This window comes from Rhinolophus hipposideros (assembly GCF_964194185.1).
Source record: "Rhinolophus hipposideros genome assembly, chromosome: 23".
NCBI classification, from domain to species: Eukaryota; Metazoa; Chordata; class Mammalia; order Chiroptera; family Rhinolophidae; genus Rhinolophus; species Rhinolophus hipposideros.
In genome coordinates this window covers 40,885,620-40,908,502 of record NC_138069.1, presented here as the reverse complement: position 1 = coordinate 40,908,502, position 22,883 = coordinate 40,885,620, and the positions used below count along the sequence as shown (strand labels likewise).

Below are 22,883 nucleotides of genomic sequence, written 5' to 3'. Positions count from 1 at the left end.
GGTCAGAAACAGCTGGGCAAAGACTTGCTGCGGGCTTTGCAGCCACGGTGGTTATTTTCATGTCAAATAAGGTGAAATTTATCCAAAATACAGTGAATTTCATCCAAGAAAGGCACTCCAGCACTCCCTGGACTTAGTTGAGAGCAGAGTGTAACCCAGTCACAAACCGTTAATCCCTTTTACCCCAGGAGAAGGGAAACAGGGTCAGGCGCTTTGGGCTCCTGAAAGGACTCCAGGACACACATCGCTGCATATGGTGGGCACAGCCTGGGACCAGCCTGGGAGCCCATGGAGGGAGGGCGTGGCTGTGCCCCGCGCCCCGTGGACCCCCTGGCTTGCAGCCGGCATCGCGCCCCATGGTGCTGGTGGATGTGGGAGCCACTGGCAAGAAGCAGCGTTTCCGGAGCGCGCAGGGCTAGGTTCTGCACAGGGGTTCGCAGGCTTTTTCTAGTTCATCCCCCCCGGGGGCGCCGTAAGACAAGCCAGGTGTCCCTGTTTCACAGCCCAGGAAACTGTGGCTTCGGCGGGTGTGCGATGCCCCCAGGTCACTCACTAGAAAAACTCAAACTTGAACCCTCAGCCGTTGACTCCCAAGCGCGCTCCCTTCGCAGTGCACGGGCGCCTTCACGAGGGCCAGACTAGAGAATGAACTGGACAGAACTGGAGCGAGAGCTAAGATGAGAGCGGTGGGATGGGCAGCGCAGGGTGGCGGTGTCAAGTAACTCACGGGTGTGAGTGGGTGTGTGAGTGAGTGGTGCATGTGTGCACACAAGAGTGCGACTGTGGGGGGACAGCGCTGGGCAGGCTGTGTGGCCCAGAAGCCACTTCTGCCCTGGGGCCTACCGGAGGCTCTATGGGGCAGGTGGCATTTGAGTTGGGCCTGGGGCAATGGTTGGAAATGGAACGGGGGTGTAATGGGGGAGTTTCCGCAGACTGAGGGGCAGCATGGCTGTGGGTTGTGTTCTGAGGACAGGAAAGTCCAGTGCAGCTGGAGAAAAAGGAGCCTGGGATGCAGCGGGAGGAGAGAACAGACAGCGACTCAGTGGCCAGAACAGGACGGTCCTGATGGAGGAGCTTGCATGTGATTGGCAGGACTGGCCGCTGCCAAAGGCTTTGGAACTGGGGAATGTCAGGGACTGACCAAGGAATGGTCTCAGCTTGTGGCCTGCACTGGCCCTTCTCCAAGATTTTACAACTGCATGGATCAGTGAGATTGCACCTGCGCATGGCAGCGGTTGGCCTGGAGAGGCTGGGGGAAAGGACGGTGCCCCTCTGGGGAGGAGAACGCACCCACCCTCCCCTGGGGGAGCCAAAACGGCAAGGCATGGGGCTGGCAATTTTCTTGGCTGTCCTCTCTACAGCCCTCCGTCAGCAGCCACGTTGAACAATTACTGTATGCTTGGCGTCTCGATGAGGGGACTGGTCCTTCATGGGGCTAAGTGACCTGACCAAGGTCACACAGCTGGTGGGTAGAGAAACAGGGCTCTGTGCCTCGTCTGCTAGTTCCAAAACCTGCGTTCTGAGCCTTTGGGCATCTGAATAACAGCCACTAGGCCTGGCTCAGCTCTAAGCAATTTGTAAGTATTAGTTCCATATAAGCTTGGGGATATTTCGGTCAGGACACTGTTAGCTGCCTGGAGCAGGAACCCAGCTAAATGAGGCTGGGGTTGGTGGAGGGGAGGAACTGGCTCATAGAACTGAAGAGACCAAGAGTAGTTTCAAGCATGGCTAGCTCCAAATGCTCCAATGGCATTAGAGCTGTGTCTTTCTCCAGCTTTCAACTCAGTTTCACACTGCATTGATTTCATTCTCTGTTAGCCTCCCCAGGGTGCCACCAGCTCTCCAAGCACACGTATTACTCTCGCCCATTTGATGGAGGAGGAAACTAAGGCACAGAGAAGTTAGGAAACTTGCCCAAGGTCACACAGCCTGTGTTACATGTTACAGCACATTGGGTTTGTTGCTTGAAGGAGAAGTGAAGACATGGGGAGCCCTACTTCCACTGAACCCCTCCCCTGCCTCCCTCCCACCCACTTCCTGCTGCTGAACTGGGTTTGCAGAAAAATAAAACGACGACAGTTCTCATGGGTTGGGAACTTAGCCCTGAACTTCCACAACATCCATGTGATACATTTGATGTAGTCGTTATATTCTTATCTCTGACAGATGAGGGAGTGTGAGCCCCATGGGCTTCAGTCATTGGCCCAGGGGCTCACAGCAAGGAAGCGGAGAATCTTGAGAACCCAGCTTGGCTGAACCGCAAAGCTCGAGGCCCTCTGCCTGCCCCCTCCCCTTGCACCACACAGGGAATTTGGGTCATATGCACATCTCCCAGTCCTGGCCTTGTGCTCACCCTGCCCCCCTTCTCAAACCCTCCAGCAACCTCCATTTGAGACTGATCGGCTTGTCCAATCTCCCTTGAAACTGTGGCAGGTCTTTTGGAACTGAGGAAACCCCAAAGCCCCTGCTTACCCCTGCCAGTGGCTGTTCGCGGGCAAGAACTCACTCACGGTGTCTGGGCACCTCCCAAAGCTGTTTCCTATGGCTCATTCCATCCCACCCTGGGAGGTGGGAGGGTGTCACACCCATTTCAGAGAAGAGGAAAGTGAGGCTCAGGGAGGATGGCTGTTTGCCCAAGGGCACCCTGGCCTGTCACACTGCATCCTGGGCTTGGCTCCCTGTCGTTTTGATTTGAGGCTTATTTTCTCTTGTCTCTGAATGGAGGGGGGGTCTCGCCTTTCTGGTGATTTCTCCTCAGCCCCTTCAGAGATGTTTCTCTCTCTTCCCTTCCCCCTGCCCATCCTTGAATGCTGGTGGCCCTTTCTCACCGTCTACACTCTCTTCCCTGCTCAGGCGCCCCCACAGCACTTCCAGGACCCGCCCCTACTTGGCTTCCAGGAAGTGATCCTTGCCATGTGGCAGGTGGCAGGGGAGCCCCTCGCTTTTTAGAAAACAATTAGGTAGAGTGTCACAAAAGGCCTAAAATATCCCTCCCCCTTTGACCAGTAATTCTGTTTGTAGAAATTTGGTTTCTAGGGAAATAATCTGAAAGCAACAAAATGTTCCCTGCTGACATACATCTCTGGGTTGCTTCTAAGAGCAAAAACAACGTGGAGATGTCGGCAAAGCAAACGATAGGAAAACATATCAGTCAATTGGGGCGCCCCACGTGTCAGACACTGTTCTCGGGACTGCATATTTATTCTCTCCTTTAATCCTTACAACTACAGTTTGAAGTAGGTACTAGTAACATCTTCATTTTACAGGTGAAGAAACTGAGGCATGGACAGGCTAGGTAACGTGCCCATGGCCAGTCTCCCAGGCAGCCTGACTCCACCAGGCTCAGCCATTCCCAGAGCCGTGGGGGCTACTAGTTACTGTCATCAGGTAGGCAGTCCTGGAATGTGGGCCAGTGTGCCAGGTGTGTCTGGGCCTCAGGATGGGGGTGTGTGGGAATAGGATACTGTTTCAAGATGTCCATGGGCTGCCCTGGCTTCTCACCCAGGCTTGTCCCGTAGCCAGTGCCACCCCCCACCCTTCAGGCAGCGACTGCAGGTGAAGGCAGACATGATTTCTTGAGCCCCCAAAATGTCCTTGGTGAGAGAGCCCACGGACATTTGGTTTGCAAGAACCTGTGAGAGGAGGCGGAACCACTTGGGGGCTGGAGTGGGCCCTGCCCCCACCCCTCCCTTTTGAGGTCAAAGCCCTAACTGGAGGCGAGGTGGGGGCCAATGGAGGATGTGGGGGGGGGGGGTCTGGAGCATGGGCTTGTGCCATATTTCCTAGCTGGAAGCCAGGACAAGGGAAGGTCCCCTGCTGACATGGCAGCAAGGAGGCTTCTACCCTGATTCCTTGTATTGACGGTTCAACTTCCAAAGTCACCGCGTTTACAACTGAAACTGACCCAGCTCCCTTGACCTGGAAAATGTACTGTCGAATGGTGGCCTGTGGGCGCCCGAGCAGAATGAAACACCGAATCTTACACCTGGGCGGATTCAGAGCTGTGCTCTAAGCTTCTGTCCCAGACACAGGCATTTACGCCCTTGGACCTGTCCCCAGCCCTGGAGGGAGGTGCTGTCGTGATTCAGCCCAACTTTTCAGATGGGGACAAAGTCTTAGAGAAGGCAGTACTTGCCCGAGGTCACCCAGCCTGCAGCACTGGAGGACAGCCTTCAGAGCTCTCTCAACAGAGCAGGCTCCCCTTTCCTGTGGGTGCCCCAACACCCCCCTCAGCCTTCACACATGCTGTTCCTTTGCCTAGAATGGCACCTCCAGCCTCTGCCCCCTTGGCTTAGAAAATGCCTGGTCTCTCTCAGGCGTCAACCGAGATGTCAGCCCCTCCAGAAAGCCGGGCCAGGGGCCTCTCAGCCCCCACACCTGCCAGGTCCAAGCACTTGTCACACATGCTTGTAGCTCTCCCTGCTCACCCGGACTTCCATTAGTGTCTCCGTCCCCCTCCCCCCACATTGCCGGGAATGGACCCTAAAGGATGAGTGAATGTGGACCAGTAAGGCTCAGCAGCCCCTAAAACGAGGGACATGTGACCTGCTTAGGAACTGAATGTGCGTCCTCTTGTCTCCACACTGAGGCCGCATCTGCTCATGAAAGCCAGGAAGGGAGAACAGAACAGTGACTTCAGGGCTTGTGGATGCTGGCAACAGGAATGGCATTTCTCTTCGACTTTGCATTTTAATGTTCCATTTCAACAGTAATTCAGTACTTATATGGACTCTGTCTGCCAAGTCAGTGTGCAGAGGGCAAGTTCCCTGAGTCCTCTGGGCACTGGGCAGTGCCTTGCCACCCACCCCAAACGTCTGCCTGGCAGTGAGGACGGCCTCCGTCTCTCCCCGGGCCCATGATGCCCAGTCTGCGGCCCCACACTCAGCCTTCGGCACCAGCAGAGCTTGTAGAGCCATCTGCTGCCTTTGGCAGTTGGGACAAACTCCCCCGCCCCCTCTTCCCATCTCTGGGCAGGGAGGGACTGGTCCTCACACCCCAGGAGAGCCAGGGGCTGTGCACACCCGGGAATATCCCTCAACATTGCCACATGCGGCCCCTGTGGGTGTAAAGACACCTGTGTCACTGCGAAGCAAAGGGCCTTGACGCTGCTGTTTCTCCAGGAGCAGTGCTGCCACCTGAAGCCTCAGCTCTGACTCACGAGGAAGCTGGGCTCAGATAGGGACGCGATCCTCTCAAGGCCACACAGTCTGTTAGTGGCAGAGGCAGTGAGAAGCCCAGTCTCTTCCGCCAGGCTGGGGCTCTCTTGGCAGCCCCCTGCTGGGCCAGTCTCACCCATCTGTCCCTGGTCCCTGCACTTGCAGCTCAGGTCGTGACAAGGACACATTTTACTGAATTTGCCTCCACACTCAGAGTGATTCATTAGTATGAAAAACATGTTCTTCACTGCCCTTGCCAGAAGATTCTTGACACAAACACAGTTGGGGGTTTGGCATAATTTCTGTCTCTTATTCAGCATTTATATATAATTAGTGTTGGAATAGTCCCTTGAGACTGATCCAAGACCCCCATTTTCAGATGAGGGACACGAGACTCAGGCTCAGGGCCCGGCCCGAGCAAGCCACTGGCACAGCTGAGACATAAGCCCCCAAAGCCATGCCCTGAACTGTCAGTTGCTCCTGTGTAGAGGGGCCGTGGGTGGTGGGGGAGACAAAAGAAAAACTCCCCCTTATAAGCACAAGTTGGTGCTAAGCGCCATCACAGTCCTCATGGCATTTTTATCCTGTTTCTCAGATGAGCAAGCTGAGGCTCAGAGAGGGCAAGCCACCTGACCAAAGTCACAGAGCCAGTGAGTGCGGGGCTGAACTTGGTACCCTTTTCTTTGCCTACACTGGGGGCCGGGGGGGCGGGGAGCTGGCAGACTGTAGCCTGTGGGCAAAATCCAGCCTAACACCTATTTTTGTTGAAATGGTGGGGAAAAAATTAAATAAAAGAAGAATGTTTCATGACTGGGGAAAGTGATATGGAATTCACATTTTGGTGTCCATAAATCAAGTTTTAATGGAACGCAGTCTCCCCGGATTCGTTTACATATTGTCTGTGGCTGCTTTCCAGCTAGAAGGGGAAGGTTGAGTAACTATGTCAGAGAAGTATGAGCTGCAAGTCTGAAATATTTGCTATCTGGCCCTTTGCAGAAAAGGTTTGCTGTTACCTGCCCTATATCACACCATCCCCCATGGGGTCTGGAGGGTCTGTAGGTTGTTCCCTGCATGGGGGTATCAGGACTGACATCCTGAGCTCCTTCTGCTTGCCGAACCATGTGCCTTGGGCCGGGTCCCCTGGAGAAAGGGTCTTCTCCTTTCTAATTTGTTTACCTGGAGCGCACATTTTTCTTATGGGTACAAAGCTACTACCGTGTTTCCCCAAAAAGAAGACCTAGCAGGACCATCAGCTCTAAGGCGTCTTTTGGATCAAAAATTAATATAAGACCGCTGCGTTGCTCACTGCAGTGCCCCAGACAGTGCAGATGTGTGGCAAATCCTCGGTGACTGTGAATGAATGGACGCTGAGCGGGGACAGAAGGCGGTTGTGGCAAGAGGTGGTCAGGGAGCAAATCATGAAGGGCTTCTAATGCGACGCTAAAGAGCTGGGACTTGTGGGGGCTGGACATGGCCCCAGAGATGTCCATGTCCTCCTCACCAGAACCTGAGCGTGTCACCTCATGTGGCCGACAGGACTTTGCAGATGTGATTCAGGAAGACCTTTGGGGTTGGGGGGGTGATCCTGGATTGTCCCGCGGGCCCTAACTATAATCACAAGAGCACGTGTTATAAGCAGGCAGAGGGAGATTTGGCTAGAGAAGAGAAGGAGACATGACGATTGAGGAAGAGGTCAGGGTGACATGTGGAGGGGGCCCTGGGCCAAGGATGGTGAGCGGCCCCCAGAAGCTGGAGGAGGATTCTGCTCTGAAGCTTCCAGAGGACCCAGCCCTACCAATACTTGATCTCAGACTCCTCCTGAACTACAAGAGAATACATGTGCATTGTTTTCACTCATCAGGTTTATGTTCATTAGTTACAGCAGCCCTTGAAACTAACATAGGCCTCTACCCCGTAGAAGCTTAGGTTACTGAGCGGGGGGAGGTGGGCCGGGGGGAGAGGCTGGGGGCTGGGAATCACAGAGGACGCAGGTGAGGCTGTCTGGGGCAGAGGTGATGAGGGGCGGGGTGTACGAAGCCCACTGGGCTCAGGAAGGGGCAGATGGAGCATCTCGCCGGGGAGGTGGCTGCAGGGAAGGGAGGACAGGCCCGAGGGGCCACTCTCTCTCCAGGAGTCTCCCCTTGGCTGGCAGTGCCCGGCCACCCCCAGGGCAGGCCCGGCTCAGGCCCTTGGAACTCTCAGCTCAGGCAGACACCCCACCCCCTCAGCAGTGAGAAGGGCTCTCTTAGCCAACGCTGGTTTTTGTCCCCAGACAGACTGCAGGGAGGACATGCAATCAGGCCTTAGGGAAGCTGGGAGCCGACCTCATGCGAGGGCCACACGAGGCCCCGATCACCCTGGCAGCCTGTGGGAAAATCCACATCTGGCTGACGTGGGCCTCGTACACCTCCTGGGCCCCTCACAGTGGGTGCTCCTCCAACCCCATCCCCATCTGCCAACCCCTCTGCACCCACTGCTGGAGGTCAGCGCATGGCGTGACGTAAAGAACACATGTTCTGAGGCTGCTGTGTGTGACCCAGGCAGGCACGGCCTCTCAGCCGGCTTTGCTCACCATCTTCAGAGCCCCCGACCCAGCGTGCCTGTGAGGATCCGAATAGCAGGTTGGTGCTGACACCCTGCAGTTAGCCTGCACCCATAGGCAGTCAGGAATGGGGCTGCTGTTTGTGCTGATGCTCACATCTCGACTTTGGTCAACTCACTAGCTTATGACACTTGGGCAATTTACTTAACATCTCTGAGCCTCAGTTTTCCCATCTGTAAAGTGGAGACTAAACAAGCACCTACTTCATGCGGTTGTGTGGAGAATGAAATGAGGCCACGAGCCGGAAGGGTCCAGCCCTGCCCCGTCTGCATTCAAGGCTCAGCCCACAGGTCAGCTCCCCGGGCTGTGCACCACCTCAGCCAGTGCTTCGCCCGCTGCTTTCCAACCTCAGCGTGTGCTGCACTAAACCATCGCCAGTCGCTCAACCAGACCCTACAGGTGCTGCAAGTGGCAGGCTGGGGTGGGGGTGTGGGCTTGCTTTATCTCCCTTTGCCCCCTTAGCGTTGGCACAGGAGTGGGGATAGGGCACCCTCACACAGTGATTGGTACATAGAACAATGGCCAAAGTGTGACACTGGCAGATAGGGGTGGTCAGTGGCTGTTAGCTGTTGTGAAGTCTTAAGGAACGTTTCCCTAAGGATTAGGGGTAAAGCTGCCTATTGTGCGGAGGTCACGCAGGTAAGAGCAGGAGGAAGTGGCGTGCATGACTAGACTGGCTCTTGTTGGCTGCCTTCTGGGGGGAGTCCACACCCCCTATTTTGGTCTTTGTTAGCTTTGTAAACTACATTGACTTTGCAGTCAAGGCTGCTTCCTGGCAGGGAGTGTGGAAGGGCAGGGATGGGCATCTTACCCACAGGGCGGGAGAGGAGGTCTCCAGATCTGCATATGGCGGGACACCTTCAGTGGCTTAGAGGGTGCTTTTGGGAGGGAGAGTTTAGCGGCCAGGAGGCCAGGCAGAGGCTTGTTCCAGAAGGGTAGCTAGCAGTGGAGGAACCGGACACCAGGTCGATGAGGGGACACTCCCCACGTGACCGCTGCAAGGACCAAAGGGCACATGAGGCCCAGGGGTCTAGCTGGACAGTTCCCCCCCCCCGCCCCGTGCTCCACAGAGACCAGAACCCAGAGGGTGTGGGTCTGTGGTGTCAGCCAAACTTTTCTAGAGGCTGACACTCAGTGCTTGAGAGTGAACATGTGACCACGGAGGTCGCAGAGCCTGCTGGCGTCCCTTAGCCACGTACACTTCAGGCAACTCTGGTAGGTGAGCAGGGCAGGCTGCGTGAGGGCAGACCCCACGCTCTGGAGAGGAGGCCCAAGAAAGGCAGGGACTTGCTCAAGCCACAGAGTGAGCGAGGGCAGAGCGGAGCCCGGGTCTATGCAGTCGCTGTTCCATAACTGTTCATCACAACAAATGCCAAAGATGTTATTTCTACCTTCCTCACGCTCAGCACAGCACCAGCATATGGTGGGAAGCTAATACACGTTTGCAAACGAATGATCCTACGAACGAATGAGGGAGTCAGTCATACAGACCAGCCTTCTGGGGGCCAAGGAACGGTCTGTGGGAGGGAAAGGAAAGTGACACTTGCTGAGCACGTCTATGGGCCAGGGGTCCTGCCAGCGTCCGGGCTTTCACTCCTCTCGGCAGAACTCACACAGACCCGCGCACGTTCTCTCCACGCGGCTGCTGAACGTCCTCCGTGCTGCTTAACTCTTTGGTACAGTTTCACGTCTCATACCCTGCATTGGTTTTGTCACCAGTCGATTTGCCCAAATCTCATCCTGATCCTGTGTCTATTTTTAGCTTGGATACCCCTTAGGGTTGAATCCTGGAGTGTCCTCTCTTTTGACTCTCTGACACCCCAAACATCCCGTGATACCTGAGCCTGTTTTCCTCCTAGCCTCCTAGATTTTGCTCTCGTCTCTTGTCCTCTCTCACGGACCAGTGCCACAGCCCCCTTCGCTGACGTCCCCATCTCATCCTTCTTGTCCACATCTTAGGGGGCAACAGTGCCCTCTTTCCACAGCACAGAGCTGCCTGGGTTATCCCCACCTTCTAATCCCCCATCTTCCCCGCAGACCTTCAGTACGATGTCCAAGCCCCTGGCCTGGCCTGCGAGGCCCTGCCTCCCATCCTGACCAGTCCTCTTTCTCCTCTGACTTCAGTGCCCTCAGCACAGAGCTGACTCACAGTGGTGCTCGATGAACCAACTGGGTTTCTCGAGAAATCCCGGGAAGCAGCCTTAGTTCACGGCCATCTGCGGGCTGTCCTGCGGGGGTTAGGCGAACACTTAGGACCACCAGCTAAGTGGCAGACTTGGGCCTCAAACTTAGGACTCCTGATTGTAGGGACAATGTAGCTGGACAAAAGGGCCCACAAGTTGTGGAGTTGGGGGTCCTCTGTCCAGATCCCAGCTGTGTGACCCTGGTCAGGTAAAGGTTCCACCTTGGGAGGACTGTTGGGACAATGGGAAAGTGCTCATGAAGAGCACCAGGCCCTTATAAGCAGCCGTCCCCTTCATGATCCCCGTCGGTGGGGCCCTCCCCGTGCCCCCGTCCTGCACACAAATGGCCAGTGCAGTTACCTGTCGGTGGCTCCCCGGGTGGCTGTGCCCTCTCTCCCACTCCACACCTGGAGCTTCATGGACTTCTCTTCCTGCCGCCTGGCTTCTTGTTTTTGCGTCCTGGAGAGCCGGCAGCTGTTGGACATCAGAAACGTTTGCTGGGCGTGGCGGCCGGGGGCCCTGCAGGGGAGCAGCTGCTGGTAGGCCCGGCGGAAGTCCCTGTTCAGTGCCGCATACAGGATGGGGTTCAGGGCCGAGTTGGCGTAGCCCAGCCACAGCACGACGGCTTCAAAGGTCCTGTTGACGCTGTCATCCCCATGCAGCCCCCGGTAGACAAACACGGTGAAGTAGGGGAACCAGCAGACGACAAAGGCCCCCATCACAGCGGCCAGTGTCACGGTGGCTTTGTGCTCCCGGAAGGTGGCCACCTTCCAGGAGCTGACGAGGTGGATCCTCTTGGCCTGGTCCCGGGCAATCTTGAAGATGCGGTAGTAGGTGACGCACATGACCAGCAGCGGCAGGTAGAAGGTGAGCAGCCCGTCCACCAGGCCGTACACCAGGTTGGTCTGGACTTTGCAATGCAGGGTGGTGTGGTTGACGACGCGGGTATCGCTCCTGCTGTTCCACCCCAGGTGGATAGACAGGAAGGATAGGGTGATGGACACGACCCAAATTAAGACCAGGGAGATGGCGACTCGGGCTGGGGTGACCAGCATGGGGTAGCGCAGGGGGTCCGTGACGGCGCAGTAGCGGTCCAGGCTTATCATGAAGAGGTTGAGGATGGAGGCCGTGCAGAGCATCACATCCAGGCTGGTGTAGAGGTTGCAGAAGATGCTGCCAAAGCTCCACCTGCACGACAGCTGGTAGAAGGCAGAGAAGGGCAGCACCAGGAGGCCGAGCAGCAGGTCGGTGACGGCCAAGGACACGATGAAGCAGTTGGTCAGGCTGCGGAGCCGGCGGGTCAGGCCCACGGCCAGGCACACCACCACGTTGCCGGCGACGGTGACGACGATGAGGACCGTCAGCACCATGCCAACCGTGGCCTTGAAGGCGGCAGAGTCCAGGCAAGGGGCCGTGTCGTTGGACGCCATCCTGGGAGCCTGGGGCGCCTGCCTCTGCCCCCCGCCCCTGGCTGCTTCTCTTCCAGCTCCCAGTGTGTCAATGACGTCTGGGCCCAGCAGAGCCAAAGGAAAGTGTCCAAATGTGGGGAGTCAGTGCTGCTTTTCTAGAAAGTAAGAAAGCAGGCTCCTAGCAAGTGCTGGGCCTGGGTGAATGGAGAAGAGGGCAAGTTGGTGGTTTAAAGTACCGTCCTCAGATTGCCCCCTGCAGAGCAGGCTTCCTTCCTGGTTGGAGCAGGTCTCCACTGTCCAGGGTTTGCCTAGAGACTGAGCCACTAGGGCGTGTGTCTGGAGGTGGCTCTGGTTTGATGCAGGAGGGGTCATGTAGTGACATGGCCGCATCCTTCTCCACAGCTGAGGGCTGCTCCCATCCACGGGACAGGTGATGGAGGCTGCGTCTTCCCCTCGGGACGACTGGGGAACAGGAGCTGAAAATGCAAAGGTTGGGCGTTGAGCACTTTGACACCAGACCAATCGGTGACCCGATTCAAAATGTATCCTTCTCGACCTCGACCTCCCTGCGAGACACCCAGAGACATTGGTCAGTCTGGGTGGCTCTCCTTGGGAGGGACAGAGGCAATCAGGATATGCGGCGGGAGGAGGAAGGGAGTCAGCATGCGAGGGCCTGGGGTTCCGTGTCACCTGAGAGACCGTCGGAGGGGCTGGGACTGGTTACACTGGAGAAAGAACAATCTAGACACAGACTCCAAACTCCAAGCACGGGCTGCGTCTGCACGTTTAGTGCTGGTTCCCAAGCCTGGCCCCGCAGGTCGGCATTAGGAGTCTGATGGATAAGAGGTCAGATGAATGACTAAGTAAGCAAACGTAATGAATGCACTCGGATAAAGCGCCGAGAGCAGTGCCTGACACGGCTGTTTTACAAAATGTCGTCATCCTCTAAACCCGCGGCCGACAGACTTCAGGAAAGGGCCGGCTGGTGAATATTTTCTGCTTTGCATGCGGCGCGGTCTCCATGCAGTGATTCCGCTCTGGCATTGTGAAGCAAAAGCACGTGGGTGAGTGTGGTCTCCCTCCAAGAGGGCTTTACTATGGACACTGAAATTAGAATTTCACATAATTTTCACGTGTTGCAAAATATTCCTCTTTAGGTTTCCTCCAATTCTAAAGCTATTTCTAAACTGTTGAAAAATGTAAAAGCCATTCTTAGTTCATGGGCGGCAGAAAACCAGGCAGAGGGCCAGACTCACTGCTGTCGTAGTTGGCTAACCACACCCCGACCACCTGCTCTAAACCTTACTTTTCTTATTTGGCAGCACGTGTGGTCCCAGCTCCAGGTCAGTTGGTACAGGGCTCATGAAGTGTTTCTAATGGCTGCATAACAGCCTGGGGGTCGGGGTGGGGCTGGCCAACGTTTATGCTATCACCGCCTCTATCGTGGGCATTTGGGTGATTACCAGCCACTTACCCGCCCCCCATCTTACTGGGAGCATCACTTCAATAGAATGGCTGTGTTCAGAGATTCCCACCTAGTGGTGACATTCCACAATTCCAGCTGATCCAAAATAAGGTAAAGCCCTGCTCCAGTCCTGGACCCTTTCACAGGAACTGATCCCGGTTTTCCAGAGAGCTGCCAGCATGACAGTCTCCCGGGATCTGGGAGTGGGCAGGAATCCAGTCGACTCAGAAACAAGCGAATCGCCATGTGACATACATAAAGCTTCTCCCAGGCTCGCGCCTGGAGCGGTTCTGCAACCTGAATATGAGAAGCGTCCTTTCGTCGTCACCACCACGTGGTGCCAGGGTCACGGCTCCTGGTCACCTCCCGCTGCTCAAGCTGGCTCAGCCACCCGGCCGCATGGGCCGCATGGACGGCTGCGTGTTATTTTTAGAAGATCTTTTCATTACATAAATAGCCCAAACAGCATGGCTCTCACTGCCATACTTAATTAACTTTGGAGACAGTAGCAGCAAGATTAGTTTTTGGAGAATCCTTATTTCTGATCACAAATATTCTCTGAGTTTCCAAGTTGCCCAGAGAAGTGGCAGCAGATCCGGGAACCCAGCTCTCTTGCTCCCATTCGGCCGGCACTCAGTGAGGATACATCACTCGTTAGCACATATAGAATGCAACTTCACGACAGCCTGGGGCTCTCTGCACTCCTCTCATTCAGCAAGGGGTCTGTCCCCCGTTTGACACACTCAGAGAAGGTAAGGAACATGCCCAAAGTCTCAGCCCCGCTAAGGGGAAAGTCGGGATTTGAACCCAGATCTGTCTGACTCCGAGTACCTGTTCTCAGCCACTGTGTAGTTAGCTTTCCCTGTAGACCAGGGGTGTCCAAACTTTTCTCAACGTTTTTCACCAAGGGCCATATGCGGTAAAATACACAAACAGCCAGGCCACTCACTCGAGGTGAAGTACGTGTTGCCTCACCTGGTTTATTTAAGTAAACTAAATATAGTTTTGGAATTTGCTGCGGGCCAATTAACAATGGATCATGGGCCACAGTTGGCCCGCGGGCCGCAGTTTGGACACTCCTGCTATAGAGGAAGAAACCACCCTTTGGGCTTAAAGAAACCGCACGATTCTCTCTGCATTTGTATCACGAAACACTTCCTCATCCGCAATGCCAGCACGTTTGTCTTTGTGGTCACAGATGTAGTAACTGTTCCCCACAGTGGGCTGGGCATTTGGTGAAAGCCTCGTAAGACAGTGAAGGACTTGTGGTTGAGGCTGTTCAGGAGACAGGGAGAGAGGAAGGCCAGCCTCCAGTGCTCTGAGCTCTGCTCCCACTCTGTCAGCCCTTCTGAGCCGCCAGGGGCCCAAGCCAGGGGCTGCTGTGGCTTCTGTCCTCAAGTGCCCCTTGTTCAAAGCCTTGCAGCCCCTTGGAGCAGGCCCTCTGCCCAGGCTGCGAGGTAGATGTTGTCTGGAATTCGGGGCACGCGCTGTAGCAGCTGCTCTGAGCCCCACCCACACATTGGACATGGGCGGGGCTCAGAACAGGATGGTGGGATCACAGTGGACCTTGGTGGAAGGCAATGGATTGAGACACTGACCAGTTCTGTTTGCCCAGCACCTGCAGATAATTGCATGTCTCCGTGAGGCAGAGGTTATTACTATTCCCATTTGACAGATGATGAAAGCCGGGTTCAGAGAGGTGAAGCCACTCGTCCAAGGGCACACAGCTGGTACAGATGGTAAAGCGGTAGGCCGGGCTCTGGAGCAGGCCTGGTTCCATCGTCTCTGAGTGTCTGTAGCCACACTTCGCACTCAATTACATACGTCTGGTGACAACAAATTCCCAGGTATTGATGGTCTGGGAAAGTATTTGTCTCTCTCTCTGTCTCTCTCTCTCTCTCTCTTTTTTTTTTTAGTTGAGGTGAAACCCATAAACACTAACCATTTTAAAGTGAACAACTTAGCGGCATTTAGCACGTTCACAGTGTTGTACAGCCACCGGCTCGGTCTGGTCCCAAAGCGTTTTCATCCCCCGAAAGGCAGCCCCACAGCATGAAGCTGCCACTCCCGCCTTTTCCGTGCTCTCTGGCAACCACGCACCTGCTTTGTGCCTCTGTGGTCTGCCTATTCCGGGTACTGTGAGCGCAAAGAGCAGGCCAAGTGCAAGTGTGGGCGTGGGGAGGACCCCTGGCTCTCTCCTCCACCCTCTGTCCCCCTTCCTCCACCTGGGTGCTCAGGCTAAGTACTTAGGCAGCATCCTAGTTGCCTGTCTTCTCATCGAGCCGGTGGCTTCCTCCTCTGAAATACATCTTCCTTGGGTGTGGCCACTTCCCTTGGCGCTGCTCCCATTCTGGTCCTGGACCAAGCCTGGACTTTTGTGACCGCCCTGCACTGGCCTCCCTGCTTCTCCCTGGGATCACAGACACCGCCCGCCCCCTTCTGTCTAGTGCGTGCTGTCCGGTTACGCCCTTGCCTTAGCTTGCAAAGCCCCACGGGACCGTGCCCCTCTTCTCTGACCTCCTACTTTCCCCACAAGCCTCAGTGGGTACCTGGCCGCACCAGCCTTGCTCCAGTGCCTCAGACATGTCAGCTCTCCCCCCAGGAGCTCTGCCTGTGATCTGTCGCTGACGTCAACGTTCATGTCATGGCACAAATGTCAGTTCTGCTGATGGGCTTCCCTTGAACCCCGAGCAGTTCCTGCGTTCTCGCTCACCGTTCCATAAACGCCTTCGGGAGAGCACAGGCTTTCCTGGCGTTTGTTTCTCTTGCTTCCCTGTTCGTTCATTATTTTCCTGTCCCCACTGGCATTTGAGCGCTGTGAAGGCCAGGCTCCCCGCTGACAGGCACTTCCTGGTTGGCTAAATGCATATCGAAAACAGTCATCATAACGATATAATGTTCCACTTGTCCGGCACTTTAAAAGTGCCAGTCGATGTTCTAAGTACTTTACTTACTTTATCCCATTTAATAACTGTCGCAGCCCTATTACATGGGTACCATTCTTCATCTCCATTTTATAGATGAGGAAATTGTGGTTTATGGTATTTTGTGATTTGGCCAAAATCCACTGCCAGCAGTGAGTTGGCAAGTGTGGGAAGGGCCTGGAGACAGAGCTTTCAGGGCACGGGTTAGATGGGGCCAAATGAAAATTCTGTCTTGGTTCTTCAAAGGCAGGTGAGACCCTAGATTGTGAATGTTTGCTGGGAGGTCCAAATCTCTGCCACGTGAGGGTAGGTTAGGAGATGGGCTTCGAATCTCAAAGGTTTCTTCCAGCAACTCTGTGTGTGTGTGTGTGTGTGTGTGTGTGTGTGTGTGTGTGTGTGTGTGTGTGTGTATGAGAACGAGAGAGAGAGAGAGAGAGAGAGAGAGAGAGAGAGAGAGAGAGAGAGAGGTTGCAGAGATTTCTGTGCTCCTGAAAAGCTCTGAGGCTCCAGAGAACGAGTCTAGGTTCCTCCACCGTACCCCTAGGGGCCCTCCACCGTACCCCTCCCTGGCACCGTCATCATCACCACCGTCCTCACTGCTGCTATCGCCGTCACCATGATTACTGCTATTCCCGTCATCACCACCTCACCTCTGTCACTGCCCCCACAGCCGCTGCCAAAGCCCTGGGCGCCAGACTGCCCTGCCAACCCCGTACCTTCCTTCCTCTCTGTTCTTCCCCACACCACCTCCCTCCAAGAAGGTTTTGCCCTTCCAGCAAGGTACAGCTTGCTCTTACAGGCAAAAGTCCCGCAGCCGCTGGGTCACCTTGTCACCGTAACGATATCAGCAGCCAACAGCTAACACTTGCCAGGAGCATTTGTACATGCTGCTTATCTCATGTAAGCCTCCTGGCCTCCTGCACGTCCATGGCCCCTCCACACGCCCACCAGCTCATTTGGAGTCCTCAGGAGAACGCTGTGGAGCAGCCAGGACACCCACTATTTCCCCATTTTGCAAATATGACCCAGAGAGGTCGAACACCTAGGCCGAGGCCACACAGCTGGTCAGAGTTGGGAAGAACCCTCTCAGTTTCCATCTCCCGGCAGCTTGCCTGTCCCATGCCTGCCGTGTTTCCCAAACCTCCTTCCTGCATGTGGCACTCCATGATTTTTGCCACACCCATTAAATACCAGTTCTGTTTTTTTTTACTTAACATTTTTCTTTAAAGTGATCGAATTCCTTGCAAAAGGAATTGTTTTATCTTTACAATCACCACGAGGAGCACTTTCCCTCATAGAGATCACCCTGAAAATACATGCCATGAAAACACAACCAGTGTTGTTAAATTCCTTGTGGGTTCTGCTGCCTGAATCGCCCAGCCTAACCCTCTTCCTGTAGAAAGGCAGACAGGCTTGTGCTCGAGAGAGGGGTGGGGGTTAAAGACCATCCAAGGCCAGCTCAGGAGGTTAAGAGCAAGAAGCTTCTCGAACCAACTACGTGGGTTACATTCTGGCCCCCCCTCCTGCCCACTCTCCCCACAGCCTGGCATGGGACCCAGTGTCCAGCTGTGCAGTAATTGGCTCAGTGGAAGGGGACTCCCAGCTGTGGCCCAGCACTGGCTTCAACCCACAGCTGGAGGGCCTGCCCTGGGAAGGCTGTAAGCACCCCCTCACCTTGGGTGCCCAGCTTCCAGCCACCTGGAATGAAGCTGGAAGAGAGAAAGAGAGAACTAGTTTCCAGGGAAAGCTTAGGTAATTCTGGAATCACTGGAACTTCAGAGAAGAGTAGATTTGTTCTAGCCAAGGGAAAGGATGGCGAGAGAGAAGAGGTAGGGGGGAGGTTCATGGGAAAAGAATGCCCACCTTCCAGATGAGAATAGACTCAGATGGGACAACTTAGCTCTTACACAGCGTGTTGTCAGGCTGCTGTGGGAACCACAGGTGACCAAGGGTGTTGTGCCAGGCCCGGGGTTTCCAGCCCCTTGTAGGAGAGGCAGGAAGTCAGAAGAGCTCTAGGGGACGGTGACCTTAGCGTCTGCACTTCAGCACATAGCACAAGGCTGGGCCCACAGTGACAGAAGGACTTAGCATGGTATGTCAATCATTATTAGCACAAGTCTGAAATTTACATTCAGCTGAACCTGCATCCTTTCGCTCTCTTTTGCTAAGCTTCTCTAGAAACTGCACTCCGTGTACCAGGTTCTCCAAGCAACCAGGGTCAGCCTCTCCTCTCCCCACGCCCTCTGTGCTCCAGCCATCCAGAGATTTTCACTCTTTCTTTAATTCCCCACATGCTCAGAGAGGGTGTGGAGGTGAGAAGGTTATTCTGCCAGGAAAACTGGGCGATTCCGCAACTGAAGGTGTTCAGTGCTTGCTGGGACTGCTGACAGGTGGCTGTGCTGGTCCTGGAGGCTGGACACCAGCTCAGAGCAGGGTTTGTGCTGCTGCAGACGGTCCCTACTCTGCCCGCTCTGGTCCGTGACCAACTTGGCTCTAGCCACTTTCCTCTCACTGCCGGGTGCCAGGCCCATGCCCTCCGGGCTGTGCTGTCACATCAAAGAAGGGCAGAGTCGGAAAGGCCTGGAGAAGTCAGCCAGTACGCCCCTGTCTGGCTTTCAGGTGGGGCGGCCGGGCCCAGAGAGGGGCAAGTGCTGGCCCAGTGATGAAGGTGTAGTCATGTCGGGGGCCCAGTTCTTCCGCGTTTATCAGGTAGTTAAATAAACTAAGGTGTGCTAGACAGGGCCTGGGGGCTGGTGGCCCTTGGGACTGAGGGGACAAGGAGGGCTGGCTGAGGCTGACCCCAGGGCGCTTGTTGGCGAACAGTCTGGCAGCAGCTCAGAAGGTTAAACACAGTGAGTGATTCCACTCCTCAGATGTGCCCAGGAGAAATGAAAACACACGTCCTCGCAAAACCTGTGCCCCCTGTTCACAGCAGCACCAGTCACATTTGCCAAACGGGTGGAAAGCACCCAGGTGCGTCAGCTGATGATACACACACTGTGGTCCGTCCACACCGTGGAATATTCTTTGGCCATAACAAGGAATGAAGCACTGACATGTGCTACAACATGAACGAACATTGTAAATATCATGCTAAGTGAATCAGCCAGTCACAAAAGGCCACATATTGTATGATTCCATTGATATGCAATGTCCAGAACAGGAACATCTACAGAGACAGGAAAGTACATTAGTGGTTCCTAGCCTTGGGTCTGGGACTCGGGGTGAACAGGGAGTGACAGCCAGTTTCTTTTGGGGTGATGGAAACGTTCTGGAATTAGGTAGTGGTGCTGGTGGCGCAGCACTAAAAGCACTTGCCTTGTACACTTTAAGTGGGTGAATTTTATGGCATGTGAATTATATCTCTATAAAGCTTTTATGTTTTAAAAAAGGAGAGACCCCTCTGGTTGCTGCTGGGGGCAGAGTGGCAGCAAGGAGGCCAGGCAGCCAGTAATGCCTGGGAACCACCTGGTAAATACCTGGTTGCCTTGCTCGGGCCCCTCCCTCCTTGTTCAGGAACGCCCCTCCCTCAGACCCAGGCTTTCTCAGCCTCTGCGCAACTGACGTTTGGACAGTATACTTCTTTGTTGTGGGGGGTATGCTGTGCGCTGTGGGGTGTTCAGCGGCATCCATGGACCCTACCCACTAGATGTCATCACACCCCCTCCAGTTGTGACAATCAAAAATACCTCCAGACATTGACACATGTCCCCTGTGGGGCAAAACTGTCCCCCCGTTGAGAACCACTATTCTAACCTCTCTTGCTCTCCTGTTGAGTTCCTACTGATCCTTCTAGAACCACTTCCAGTATCATGTCTTCTGGGGAGACTTCACGCTTCAACCTGTGAAGCCCCACAGTTTCCTAAACAACACTGCTGTCAAAGTCCTGAGGATACTGTTTCCACACCACTCTCCCCCACCCGTCTGTAGTGATGGCACCTTGTATCTTTGGGTCCCCAGCATCCAGCACAAAGCCTGGCACTTTGGAGGTTCTGCTGAGCCATTTCTTTCCCTGTACAGTGCAGGGATGCACTGCCCCCCACCCTCCCAGGATTTCTGTCATAGGTGCTTAAATGTCAGCTAATTGAATCTGTCAGCCTTCCTGACTCCCGTTAGAAGTGTAGGCTCTGGATTCAGATGGCCTGGGATTGAATCATGTGTGACACCAGGAAGGGCAAGTGACTGAATATATCTAACGCTTGGTTTCTTCTCTGTAAAATGGGGTATTGACAGCACTACCTCGTAGGGTTATCGTGAACACATAGTAAGAACACAACAGATGTTGGATATTATTGGTATTAATGATTTAGTGTTCCTCTTTCTTCTAAGGGGCTGGCCAGGCATCAACAAATGTGGCCCCATCGTTGACAAGTGTCTATGTGTCAGCCTCGTCTGGGGTGCTGGCCAGGAGGAAGTGGGTTATATTGTCACCAGAAGCCAGACAGTTGTACGTCTGCTAATTATTAAAGTATAGGCTCACTGCATAAAATCTGGGAAGTTCAGAAATTATAGTCGGGGAACCAATCTCCCATAAGGCTGCCACCCACTGGCAAACATTGTTAACACTCTTTGGCTTATTCATCTTTTTTCTAAGGGCTTGTCACAAATTTGTGACCGTGCCATATATATGTATATGCATAAGCGTGTCCCCATTCATTAATCACTGTTCATTTTTAGCAGCCAGGCTGCGATGTCTGATAATTTACTTAATTGAGCCCCTGTTGTTGGACATTTAGTCACTCTCTGATTGTTGATGAATGTGTTTGCATTTGAAAGAGCCTTTATTCATATTCCCATCATTTTGTTTGGATGTCTCTTCTTCTTTTAAAACATTTTTGGCAAAGGAACCTCTCTAGCCTTCGGGGACACCCATTTTCCCACAGTGGGGCACCCATTTTCCCATTAGCAAGGATTTCCTCCTGGAGTCTGAGCTAAATCCTTGGGATTGGGTCTTAATCCTATTTCCTCTTCTCTGGGGGTTGGTGGAGATGGACCACAGCTGGCCTTGTTTGTCCCTCAGACGCCTCCTCTAAGAGGGTCAGTTCAGCCAGTCATCAGTGGATGGAGAAGAGAAAGTGCCCGTGAACCAGGAGAAGCAGCCTCGCCAAGGTCAGGGAGACAGGTCAACTGGAACAGGTGGTAGAGGAAGGAAGAGAAGTTGGCGGGATGGGCGAGTAGACCGACCTGCTCTCTACCTGGTGACCTGCTCCCTACCTGGTGACAAGTAGTGACCCTCCCTCCTTGCAGACCCCTAGGGCACCGCTCACCCCCACTGCCGGCCTCCAGACTTCCTCCAGTCGTTCTGTAGCAGCTCTGCCTATGACATGTGGAACCAGACACCCATCTGATTGGGTTGGCAGCTGCCTGGTGCCAAGCCCGTGCCAGACTCCTTCCACGGTCATATTCACAGTCATTGGGCTGGTGCGGCCTTTTGGAAGCAGCTAGAGCCAGGCAGACGTGGGGCCAACCCCAGCACAGGCACTTCCTACCAGCGTGACCCTCGGGCGTCATGGAGCCTGTGGGAGCGCTGGCTCCCCAGGACTGAACGACTGTGCTCACTGCCATACACGCAGCGCCCCAGCCCTCCCAGGGCAGGTGGCGGAGAAATGTTATTTTCTCATTCTGTTCAAGTCTCGTTGTATCTCGGGGTCAGAGATGTTAATAAGTGTCTCGATCTAACTACCTTTCATAATCTACAGGGAATTCCTTAGTAGATAGGAATTCATAATAACTTCCTATTATAAATCAGAAAACTGAGGGTCCGAGAGATAAAGCCAGGAATCTCTACAGGACACAAAGTGTCATCTCACAGGTTTCATGTCTTAGAGAACCATCAGGGTGTGTGTCTGGGTTGGGGGGGCAGTGGGGCCACTCCCCCCACCCCCAATTCCCTAGGCCCTGCAGGGCCCCCGACCACCTCTGTCAAAGGAGACCAGAGAAGACCTGGCAACGACAGCTGCCCTGGTGGGGACACCCCCGGCCCCCACCACGGGCGTGGTACTTTCTGCCCCACCTTTCTATCCTCTCAACCATCTCAAAGCCGGCGGGAGCACGCCCCTTTCGTGGTGGTGGGGGGAGAGCAGCGGAGAGACTGAGGCTGGCTTGCTCAAGGTCAACTGCACTGTGTGAGCAGGAGAACTGGATTCCTAGCCCAGGCCAGTTGCCCGGGTCATCCGAAAGGCGAATCGCTCTCCAGGTGTTCCTGGAGGACTCCCGCCTGGGCCTCCCTGGCTCTCAGGCCTCTGGGCAGAAGCCAGGGAGGAGGGAGGCGTCCTAAGGGGCTAGGGACCCCTCCCCGCCCGCCCAGGCCCGCTCTGCCTTCCCTTAAGCAGAAAGTCGCTCGTGCTCCAATGCGTCCGTCCAGACCCGGCGACAAACCAGGGACTGTTAACGCGCAAGTGGACTTTTCAGATCCATCCCCACGTGGGCAGAGGGGACACACACGCGACCCCGCGCCCGCAGCACGGCCCGCGGACCTGGGCTGTATCCCCTTCTGGTAGCTTCCGCCTCGGCTGAGGCCGGACCCCCGCGGTCACAGAGAAGGAAACTGAGGCTCGAGAGCGGAGGGACTAACCAAGGTCACGCACAGCCAGCGAGTGGCGAGGCCCGGGCTGGACCCCGGGGTCCGGGCACGACGGCCGCGGGGAACCTGGAGCAGCCCCCGGGGGCCGCCAGCGCCTGCCGGGGACCCCGCCCCAGCCCGGCCCCGAGGGGAGGCGGCGGCGCGTTACCTGGAGCTGCGGCCCCCGAGTGTGGTCCCGCCGCGGCTCAGGCTCGGCTCAGGCTCCCGCTCTGCTCCTGGCGGGCGGAGATGGAGAGGACGGCTCGCACCCACTTCCTCGTCTCCGCCCCCAACTCGCTCCTCCTCGCTCTCCACCGCTCCTTCCCTTCCTTTCTCTCCAAGTCTCTGGCTCTTCCCCACTTTCCCTCCCTCCCTTCTCTTCCTTTCCTCCTCTCCCCCACTCTCCTTCTCTCCCCTCTCTCCCTCTCTCCCTCTCTCCCTCTTTTCCTTTCCCCCTCTCCCCCACTCTCCTTCTCTCCCCTCTCTCCCTCTCTCCCTCTCCCCTCTCTCTTCCTTTCTCCCTCTCCCTGACTCTCCCTCTCCACACTCTCCCACCCTCCCCACTCTCCCTCTCTCCCTCTC

The 22,883-nt window shown here is 55.2% G+C and overlaps 1 protein-coding gene across 3 annotated transcripts in view; it reads right to left on the bottom strand.

The window, feature by feature from the left end:
• HRH2 (histamine receptor H2) overlaps positions 1 to 22,611 on the bottom strand; it is a 31,044-nt gene extending 8,433 nt beyond the window's left edge. Inside the window, exons 1-2 of one of the 3 annotated variants that reach the window (XM_081035554.1) lie at positions 22,471 to 22,611; positions 10,302 to 11,826 (exon numbers count right to left, since the gene is read on the bottom strand). In XM_081035554.1, the coding sequence (XP_080891680.1) occupies positions 10,302 to 11,371 (1,070 nt within the window). In that variant the 5' untranslated portion in view covers positions 11,372 to 11,826; positions 22,471 to 22,611. Of the gene's footprint in view, positions 1 to 10,301; positions 11,905 to 13,070; positions 13,161 to 22,470 lie in introns of those variants that run through there. The other 2 variants (XM_081035556.1, XM_081035555.1) reach the window with 2 other exon arrangements.
• Between the last annotated feature and the right edge of the window lie 272 nt (positions 22,612 to 22,883).